General features: G+C 46.7%; 1 protein-coding gene and 1 pseudogene across 1 annotated transcript; one reads left to right on the top strand and one right to left on the bottom strand.

Annotated features, from left to right (window-relative positions):
• Positions 1-1123: 1123 nt before the first annotated feature.
• Positions 1124-3429, top strand: LOC136514265 (uncharacterized). The gene is made up of 5 exons (XM_066508254.1): positions 1124-1382; positions 1501-1580; positions 2602-2731; positions 2999-3096; positions 3178-3429. Exons 1-5 carry the CDS (start codon positions 1184-1186, stop codon positions 3214-3216), a joined length of 546 nt encoding a protein of 181 aa, XP_066364351.1. The 5' UTR covers positions 1124-1183; the 3' UTR covers positions 3217-3429.
• Positions 3430-6967: 3538 nt separating this feature from the next.
• On the bottom strand, positions 6968-9418 carry LOC136513926 (probable membrane-associated kinase regulator 3; annotated as a pseudogene).
• Between the last annotated feature and the right edge of the window lie 379 nt (positions 9419-9797).

Consider the following 9797-nt stretch of genomic DNA (forward strand, 5'->3'; position numbering starts at 1 on the left):
TTCATCTGTTTTAGACGTATGTTGCAAGTGTTTCATCTATATGTTGCAAAAGTAGATCTGGATGTTGCATATACATGCATGTTGCAAGCGTATGTTTTAAGTGTTTCATACGTATGTTGCAAGTGTTGATCTGGATGTTGCATATATTTTGCAATGGCTACAAACATGTTTTCCTAGTGTTTTAGACGTATGTTGTAAATTATTTCATCTAGATATTACAAAACTAGATCTGTTGTTGCACATGTTGCAAATGAGACCCACTGCCGCAACCGCCTGTTGCAGCTGTTGAGCCCACGTGCATGCGCGTGGGAGCGGAGGGGGCGTGAGCGACAGGCGTGGGAAACGAAGCGGGCGCAGATCGAGACGCCGCCCCGCGTGGGCACGCGCAGGCGTGGGAAAAGGAGCGACGCAGGCCCCCACGTGATGCAGGCGCATGTGTGCATACAGGAGCAGCAGCATGGGACGCGGGCAGGCGCAGGTGTCCGGACGCTAGCCTGACCATTTATCTAGGGTGGCAGATCTTACCAGCATAAGGGGGTAAAAAGGTTCACTAAAAGTCTAAAATGATGCAGAAGCAACACAAAAGAAGGCCATCTCCGAGCTGTGGTTTTTCTCACTCTCATAGAAGACTGTTAAGGGTGTGGGCTAAATTCTTCCCAATCCCACCGTACAAATTTCTTGAGTTGTCCAGATGCTCTTATTGGACGATTTATCATGATTAGTGGTTCAATTATCGAACGACTAGGTTTTTAGTCGAGGTATAATCATATCGAGGACCCTTATCAAGTTCCATGTTACTATGGGGACAATTAATCGCGATTAAGTTCAGTAGCTTTGTTGCTATTGGAGTTTCGGTAAGAATATTTTATTTTTAAACATGGCTCATGTAAGAATATTTTTAAATATCTGGGAGGAGATATGGATTTGAGACGATTTGCCAAAGACTTCTGCAATCAACTTGTACAACACATTATACACAAGCTTTTATATAGGCTAGAGATCGTTCATTTTCTCAGGGGTGCCTAGTAACCGTTGGATCGGCCCTGTGCGGCCAAGATCAGCGCGGACGACTTCTACAAATTGAATGAACCCCTGACCGCCGCCCCGTGTGGTGGCCGTTTCCGTTCCGTTCCGTCTCCCCAGGAGCGAGCCGAAGCTTCTGGAACCTTCGGTTCGGGGCGAGATGGTCGTGCTGCACGTGAAGTCGGCGGCGCCAGCCTCCGCTTCCTCCTCCTCCTCCTCTCTGGCGCAGGACGGGGACGAGGATACGGAGTTCCTGTACGAGTGCGCCGCCTCCGCGGCCGTCGCGGACGTCGCGGCCGCCCTCGGCGCGCTCGCGGGCCTCCAGGCCGCCCTCCTCTCCCTCTGCCGCCGCCTCCGAGGTGAGAGACTCTACCCAGAGACCCCGTGCGTCGTCCTAGTCTTAAGCTCCCGTTGCGGGGGGACGCCGGTCGAGTCGTCCTCGTACTGACGCGGCGTGGCCGGTTCTGCGATCCGCAGCGAGTTGCGCGGGTGCTGGTGATGCTGCGACGGGCGAGCTCGAGAGGGCGCTGGACGAGGCCGAGGCCTACGCTTCCAAGGTCAGCATTGTTTTCCCCACTCCCTCACTGTTTTCTCGCACGCTTCTGCTGCGCGAGAACTTATGCTTAGTTTGAATTAGATGCGAATTGCGCTTGATCTCGTTTATCATTATCATTATCAACCTCTTGCTGCTTATTGATTTGGGTTCAAGTACGTATTAGGTTGTTCACCAGTGTTGGTACATTGCACTGGCCCTGTGAGTCATTCTCGATCGATCTGGTTTACTACTCTGTCATTCAAATTACATTTTATCTTGTATGATTGAGTAGAAAGAATGTGTGCTACTACTAGTATATGATAAGACTGATCTACTGTGTCACTCAAAGCACGGAGCAGGCCCTTATGTTTCTATAATTAGCTAGATCTCGACAATAAAACGTGTGCTAAGGGGGTGTTTGGTTGCCCCAATCGCTGTCCCATCGGATGTTTGGACACATGCATGGAGTATTAAATATAGACTAATTACGAAACTAATTACATAGTTTGCGACTAATTTGTGAAACGAATCTTTTGAGCCTAATTAGTCCATGATTTGACAATGTTTTGCTATAGTAAACATGTGCTAATGACGGATTAATTAGGCTTAAAAAATTCGTCTCGTGGAGTACTGATGGATTATGTAATTTGTTTTTTTATTAATATCCGAACACCCCATGCAACATCCTCCCGACACACCTCCTAAATTTTAGTAGCTGGATCCAAATACCCCCTAATTCTACAGATTGGAGTACCATGCACACACATTCACCGGTTGAGTGCTACCATGCTCGAGACCACTTCCATTTTATTGTGCTTGCGAAAATTGAAAAGTGAATGACATGATCACTATTTTGGATTGGGAAAAGGAAGCACAAGTAACATTTCGTTCTGTTCATCATCGGTTAAACAGTAAACACTACTCTGTACGAGTAGTTGGAACTTGTTCACAGGATGTTTGTCAATCTGATTTAGCACTTGTACTGAACATTCTGGGCCTATCCACTGAATGAGATTTTGACAGGACTCTGAATTTTCTTACAGGAACAAGTGCTGCGTAACAGATTCCTGTCCCCTCGTGCTCTAAGGGAACATATCAGGAACATTGAGAAGAAATGCGCTACTGCTCTACAAGAACCTCCAGAGGTGTTGTCTCTCCAAGAGTCATCATCAGGTAGCACAACATAGATAGATGCAATTTTCAGAAGACAAACAAAATGAACATCCATATGCAATAGTCCAGGAGAAAGTTCAATTTATCACTACATAGGTTGCACTTTTCTTTTTCTACTAGTTTTGTTGCACCTGTATTCCAATCTTTCATCAAGTGCATAAACCTTGATATCAACTGTTTCCAGCTTCAAAGTTGAAAAATAAAAAGATCATTTGACATGGAATGGCCTCTGCTTACAATCAATTCTTTCTTCTATGCGATTCCCAGGCAACAGGCATGAGAGAATACAGATTTGGTGGGCTGGGAAAGAGCTAGCCATGGACCAGAAGCTATCCGACTATATCGGTGTTAATGATAAAACCAAGGTAACAACATTGCATCCACAGTGCAAGAATGACTGTTTCATTTGATTATTGTCTTCTTATATTTTTTTGCAATCTATGCAGATTGTCGTCAGGCTAACTCAAGCTCGTGATGAGTGTTGATTGTGCTCCTACCTCTTCATTGATATCGCAGAGTTGGTTTCCTCTTCAATAGTAATAGTATATGAAAACTGTCCCTGAGTCCCTGTAAGATATTTTTAATTCTCTTGAGCAACCATTCTTGTCACCTGTATTAACTGACAATAGGTATAAGTGGTTTGGCTTCTTATACCAAGTTGCTTGTACAATAAATAAATCCTCACAGAGGTTTACTTCCTTTTGGGTGTTATGTGCCAATTATCCCCCTTTTAAGATGGTTTAAATTTTACATGAGCTATCATCCTGTTCATCTGTAGCACTGCCAAGTGTACCAACTGACAACCTGTATAAACACTAGTGTACTTATAGAGGTCCTTACCATCACTTCAGTTCCAGTGTCCCCTGTTCGCTTGATGGTATAGTGTTTCTCTCTCACAACAAAACAGCATCAGCCGGCTTATTAGCCGCAGAAACCATCGGCCGAATAGCTCAATATGGAATTTGGTAAATAAGAAAATGGTGCATGTGTTGCCCTTTAAATTGTTGCCTTTTGATAGTATATGTGCCACTTGTCCTTCTTTATGATTTTTATAATTTTCTCGAGCTAGCATCCTCTTCATCTGTTTGATTGTATCTCTACTTAGTACAAACCGACAGCCTGTAAAAATACCTTAAAACTTAAGGAGTTCCTTATGATAACTATAGCTGTTTGACATAGAGATGCTTTCTAATGCAATATGAAATTTAATGAACAGAAATTGGTGTATACATTTATTTGTTAAATAGCTTTACTCTGGGGATGTGATGTTTACTTTGATTGATGGAATGCTATGTTTGACAGCCCCAATTACTCAGGCTTGCCTCCTAGCACAAACTTAGAGATGCATACGTAATGAATATCAATGGCTAGATACAATCATGCAAATCACTTTGAAGCGGTTGTTCCCTTTCAAGGGAGATGATGCAGAATTTGACAGCAGGAGTGGACCTCAGGTTACTTCAGCAGACATAAGTCTCATCCTGTCAAGAGCAGTTAGTCCAGAATTTACGTACTGGAGAAATATAAATTTTAAGAACATAAAGTGCAAACCACCTAGGGCTTAACCAGTGTTCACACTTAAGCTCAGAGTAGTGATCTGTAATCTAATCGCTCTAGGAAATTAGGAGGGAACATTGTTAAGCAGATTGGTCTCCCGTTCACATTATATACTAGGTAGGCTGTATATTGGACTATTGGAGTCAGTGAAAGCTTTACTTCGGAGTTTGTTTTCTGTATGGAGAACTGGAACCTGAGAATACATTATCAACGACAGTTTGTTGTATAGTATTTGTAGGTTTCTAAATTCTAACTGTAAAGGAGACACTGGAAGATCACACAATCTCTTATTCTATTATATATTTATATGTCCCATCAGATTAGCTAATAAAATAAATCCCCTGCTGTTTTCCTTAGCCAGCTTATTCTGCAATATATATAGTTTGGTATACATGATGGTGTTCTTATTAATTTTTTTTTTTGACAAACTAGGAAGTCGTGCTGAGAAAAGTAGTCCAGCATACCTGGCGTTGCAACCTACATATGGGCCCCTTCCATGTTTGATCTAGCTCAACTTTGGCTGTTGCATTTAGTTCTCTACCGAGGCTTGCTTGTCCTGTTATGCATGTCTCCTAATTCCCCATGAACAAACACACACTGAAGAGCAAAAGGTGTGCTAAATGCTATCCTCATTTGGGTTTCTGGTTTCCTATGTCAGTAGATTGATTCAGTAGATGACTTTACCCCACTACAGTCAGGTTGCAGACAGATACAGATGATTCTTTACTTGTACTGTATTTCTCTTTGAACACTAGACAAATGCAACAGAATTATAGCATGGATCCCAGATTCTTTCATGATGGGTATTTAAGGAGGACTATTTTCTGGATGTGCTAGCTTGAAAATTCAGAGTAGTTTTGAGTTCAATCAACCATCCAGCTTTACAATGTGAAAACCTGCACGTGACTAGCCTAGCCTGGAAGGAATTGTTGGTGCCTTGGTTGAAGAACCGGCAAATGTTTCCGGTAGGAACCAACACTGTTCCTGCTGTCATTGCAAGTTCAGAAAGTGGTCAAGCAGTGATTTGGCATGTCTCACCAGAGATAAACCCAGCCTACTGTTGTGTTTTGGAGGCACCTCCTAACAAAATTTTATCAAATATTCTTATGTTTGCCGGTTTGGATCCGGGAATCAAACAAGCCATGAAGTTGGTGCCTCCTGCCTCCAGACTCCAGGTACGAATCCTTTTTTGTCAGATGTGTTGTCTTTCAATGGTAAAAAAACTCATACTAGTACTCAGTTTTTTTTTCGTCTCTATAATATAATATACTAACATTTTGCCATGTGGCATGAAGCAGTGATACCTAGGCCATGTTTAGATTGCAAAAAATTGCAACCCGATGAATAGTAGCACTTTCGTCTTATTTGGTCAATATTGTCCAATCGTGGATCGACTAAGCTCAAAAGATTCATCTCGTAATTTCAAACTAAACTGTGCAATTAGTTATTTTTTTTACCTACATTTAATGCTCCATGCAAGCGGCTAAAAATTGATGTGATGGAGAGAGAGTGAAAAAACTTGAAATTTGGAGGTGATCTAAACAAGACCCTATCCTGCTGCCATGCTGTTGTATCTTTGCAAAGAAATAAAATACAGTACAGTACCATACCTTGGTCGATTTGTTCAGTGATGCCTGATCTATTACAGTGTTACTATATGCATTTTTATACTCCCATCTTTGACCTGCCAGTCAAACCATCTGCTGCTCTTCCTGGAGCCTGCCGCTGCAGCCATAGCCATACCATAGCAGATGCAAACGGTTTAGCAGCAAAGCCAATGCTCTTCTGCTCCATCTGCCAACTTAATGGCTGTGTCTTGCAACCATCTTGAACAAACCCCTGCCCCCATTGCCCTTGGGTCTAGGAGGACTGTATTTCTGAACTTTGCCCTTCATCATTTGGAGCTGGGGTAGTCGAACTTGTTCATGCATGTCCAGTCCAGTAGACGACAATGATTCTAAACGATGATGACCTAGTTATTCGCTAAGGACGTATGCATACGGACCAAAGTGGTGCTGCTAGTACACCCAGGCTTTTGCCCCCTTTTCCAGTTTGTTGTGATTGCAAATCTCTCTCCTTCCTTCCTTCCTTCGCCTTTCCTTTCTTCTCCCTCCTCCTGAACACCAGAAACAGAAAGGTGAAACCTTTTCTCAGTGGCTGGCCACTTTAACAGGGCCATCCCAGCTCAGCTCGCTTGCCTTTTCCTCCTCACCTCTGAGAAGATTCTTTGCTTTGTTACCTTGCTGCAGGCAAATGCTTTGCACAATTCCATTTCCATCCATCTGGTTCTGCTGCTGATGGTGTGCTCAAAGCCTGTGGCTTTTAACAGCAGCCAGTCACTCACTCACTCACAGAGGGATGGACGGTGAAGGAATCTCTGGACTGGAGTTTGTATTGTGGTCTGCAAAGCTCTCTATATATGTGGCTCGTCTAGTGTGCCTGCCCGTGCTCATGGCCTGGGCCTCTTGTGCTTGTTGGATTGCATGACACATCTCTATCAGATAACAGGACAAGCCATGGTGGGGGTGGAGGAGAGCTGAGAGCTGGGGATCATTCAGCTCAAAGGCGCTCGGCTTTTCAGTGCCCAATGCTGCTCTACTCGGCTTGCAGCTGTTCCAGTTCAGGCTGGCTGCTGGCACCCCCACAAATACAAAAAGGCGCATCTTCGTCTCACAAGCACCGGTAAATAAATCTGAAAAGGAGCACGAACATTCAAATGGTTTGGCTCTTTCACAAAGAAAAGAGAGAGGGGAAAATACAGATGCCACTATACCAGAACTGCATTCCTAATCTATTCCAGATTTGCCTAACGCTGCTTTTCTTTTGCTGATCTGTTCGCAGAGGCATCATTTGGATGATCCATGCGATGGGACCGTAATCTTGCTCGCCAAGGGTTCTTCCTTAAAAGCTTCATGTTGGCAAAAGACCAAGCAATTCCATGGAGCAGAAGAGACGACTGTTCCAAAGCTAAGCTTTGTTTCAAAGCCACGGGAGTGGCGAGGTAGATGCAGAGAGCTCTGCTTTTGCTTAAGTAAGCTCTTACAGTGAGCTGGAGACCTGTCTATACTGGAGTGCTCTACCTCTACGTACACTGTATCTACGGAGTGAGTACAGAGGGTTGGTGCAAGCACTGGATCCCCATTGACTACGGCAAATAGGAGTAGACTGATTTGTACAGAGGAGTATGGTCAAGCTGCGTGTACTTGGGAGCGGAATCAAATCTGCCACCAAGTCAGTGCCACCCTTGCACCATTTACTCAGACACTGTGCCGTGCTGTGCTGCCCTGCCCTACCTCCCCCAACAATGTGAGTCAGTGAGCACTAGCACCAGCAGCACCAGAGCCTTGGAGATGGAGATGGAGATGGAGATGGAGGTGGAGGTGGAGGTGGAGAATGCAATAGAGGTCAGAGGATGAGCTGCAGCTGGGGAAAAGAAATAAAAGAACGTCAATGAATCACCAGGATGAATGAACAGCTCAAGTGAGAAGATCCTTGACTCGGAGAAGATCAAGAGAAGTGGGGAAACAATCACAGCACATTGCGTCCTCATCATCACAGGAGCAATCCACAGCACATTGCTCATAATCTTCACAAGCAAAAGAAACCAAAAATGAAACAAAAGAATGTTGCTTTGATTGATCCATGGCGGCATGGCATGAGCCACCATGGCATCAGCCCCTGCACATCTCCTGCCTCCTCTCCTGCGCCACCTCGCCGGCGGCCACGGAGGAGGCTCTAGGCGTGTTGGTGACCGAGTAGAACATGACGTCGCTGACGCTCCTCCGCGCCGCCGCCGCTGCCGACGAGACCACCATCCCGGGCTGCAGCAGCTGGGAGCGCTTGCAGTGCGCGATGGCGCCCTGGATGGCGCCCTCCTCGGACGACCCGGCGCTGCTGCTCCGCTTCAGCGCCGGCGCCGGCGTCCGGAAGAAGAACCCGTTGGCGTTGCCGCACGACGGCGTGGACGACGAGGAGGACGAGGAGGAGGAGCACAGCGGCGAGGTCCCGGGCGCCTTGTTGTTGGTCGCCACGAGGCGCACTCGCCGGATGATGCCGGAGAAGGACTTGCGGTGGTGGCATTGGCACGCCTCCTCCTGCTCCAGGACGCTCCCCCTCGCGCTGACGCTGCCGATGCCGTGCCCACTGGCGCTGGCGCTGGTGCCGCCGTCGGCGGCGGCGACGATGTCACTCGGCAACGGCGGCCTGGCCAGGAAGAGCGACCGGATGTACTCCCTCGACGCCCACCGCTTCACCACCTTGAGCTTCTTGGCCCAAGACGGCTTCTTGGCGGCGCACACCTTCCCGGCGGCGTCGGCGTCTCCGCCCTCTGCCGCCGCGGCATCCGACTCCGCGTCCCTCTTCACCCCTCGCAGCGGTGGTTGAGCTGCAGCCGCGGCGGCAGGTGGAGCGGCAGCAAGTTGCCCTTGTAGAACAGCTCGTCCGCCGGGGACGCGAACGCCGCCTCCCTGTGCCTGGCGTCGCCGGCGCCGGCGCTCTGGAACTCGAAGCGGGGCGAGGATGGCGGTGGCACTGGCGTGGCCGCCGGGGTCAGGTCCATGTCGATGTAGTCGTCCTGGATCACCATTGTGGGTGGCCTCGCCATTGCCGCAATGCCAGTGCCAGCTTTGGAGCTCGTCGAAGTTTTCGGACTCGGAGGGAGGGAGGAGAGAGGATTGGAATCTCGGAAGGATGAAGACAGGGGAAGTCTGCTAGATGAGCCAGAGAGATGGGAGATGGTTTATAGGGTTTTGGGCGGTGCACTGCTGTCGGTGTGCGTTTGTTGAGCAGGGCCGGGACGACGAATGGTGGATGCAGTCATGGAGAGACATGGAATGCAAGAGCAAATGCAGCCAAGTTTTGGTGGCAGGCAAGTTATTGCAGTGATCTGGCACGAGGAGAGGTTATGTTGGGTCTCTCTCTGTTGCAAGCTGCTGTAGTGTAGTGTGATGATAGAAATAGCAGTGGATGTGATGATGATGGAATCGGTCAGGATCATCTTGCTTTCGCTTGGGCTTGTTTGGTTTGGTTGGCGTTGCGCCCTGTTCGTTTGGACTGGTTTGATTTATAAGTCATTGCTGAAAGTACTGTTGGCTGGTTTGGTGTGAGAGAAAAATATTGTTCGTTGGCTGATAAGCCATGGCTTATAAGCCAAATACGACCAAGCGAAAAGGCCGGTGATTAGTTTTGGGCTTTGGTTTCGCAACAATTGGCCCCTCCCCTCCTCGCCTTTTCTTTTGTGATTGATGCAGGTGTGTGTTCTGTGTTGCTGTTAGGAGGCAGAAGGATGGTACTGCCACAGAACACCGGATGCCTCTTATTATGCCACTTTCTTCTATATTTTTTTTTTGTTATTATTGTTGTTCAAGCAATGTGTAATCTTGTCATTGTTTGGCTATGAAAAGAAAACTATAAAAAAGTTATGAATCGTAAGTTGTTCCTTAATTGTACTAGTTATTGACCGAAAATTTTCAGCTACCTAAAATATGGCATCTTCTTTGTTATGCATTGT

This window comes from Miscanthus floridulus, chromosome 16, assembly GCF_019320115.1.
Source record: "Miscanthus floridulus cultivar M001 chromosome 16, ASM1932011v1, whole genome shotgun sequence".
Lineage (NCBI taxonomy): Eukaryota > Viridiplantae > Streptophyta > Magnoliopsida > Poales > Poaceae > Miscanthus > Miscanthus floridulus.

What these genes read in the sequence shown, in the direction of transcription:
- LOC136514265 (XM_066508254.1), top strand. Translation starts at nt 1,184, where the DNA reads ATGGTCGTGCTGCACGTGAAGTCGGCGGCGCCAGCCTCCGCTTCCTCC. An exon ending in TCTCCAAGAGTCATCATCAG is followed by an intron (nt 2,732 to 2,998) that starts GTAGCACAACAT and finishes TGCGATTCCCAG; the next exon opens with GCAACAGGCATGAGAGAATA. An exon ending in GTGTTAATGATAAAACCAAG is followed by an intron (nt 3,097 to 3,177) that starts GTAACAACATTG and finishes CAATCTATGCAG; the next exon opens with ATTGTCGTCAGGCTAACTCA.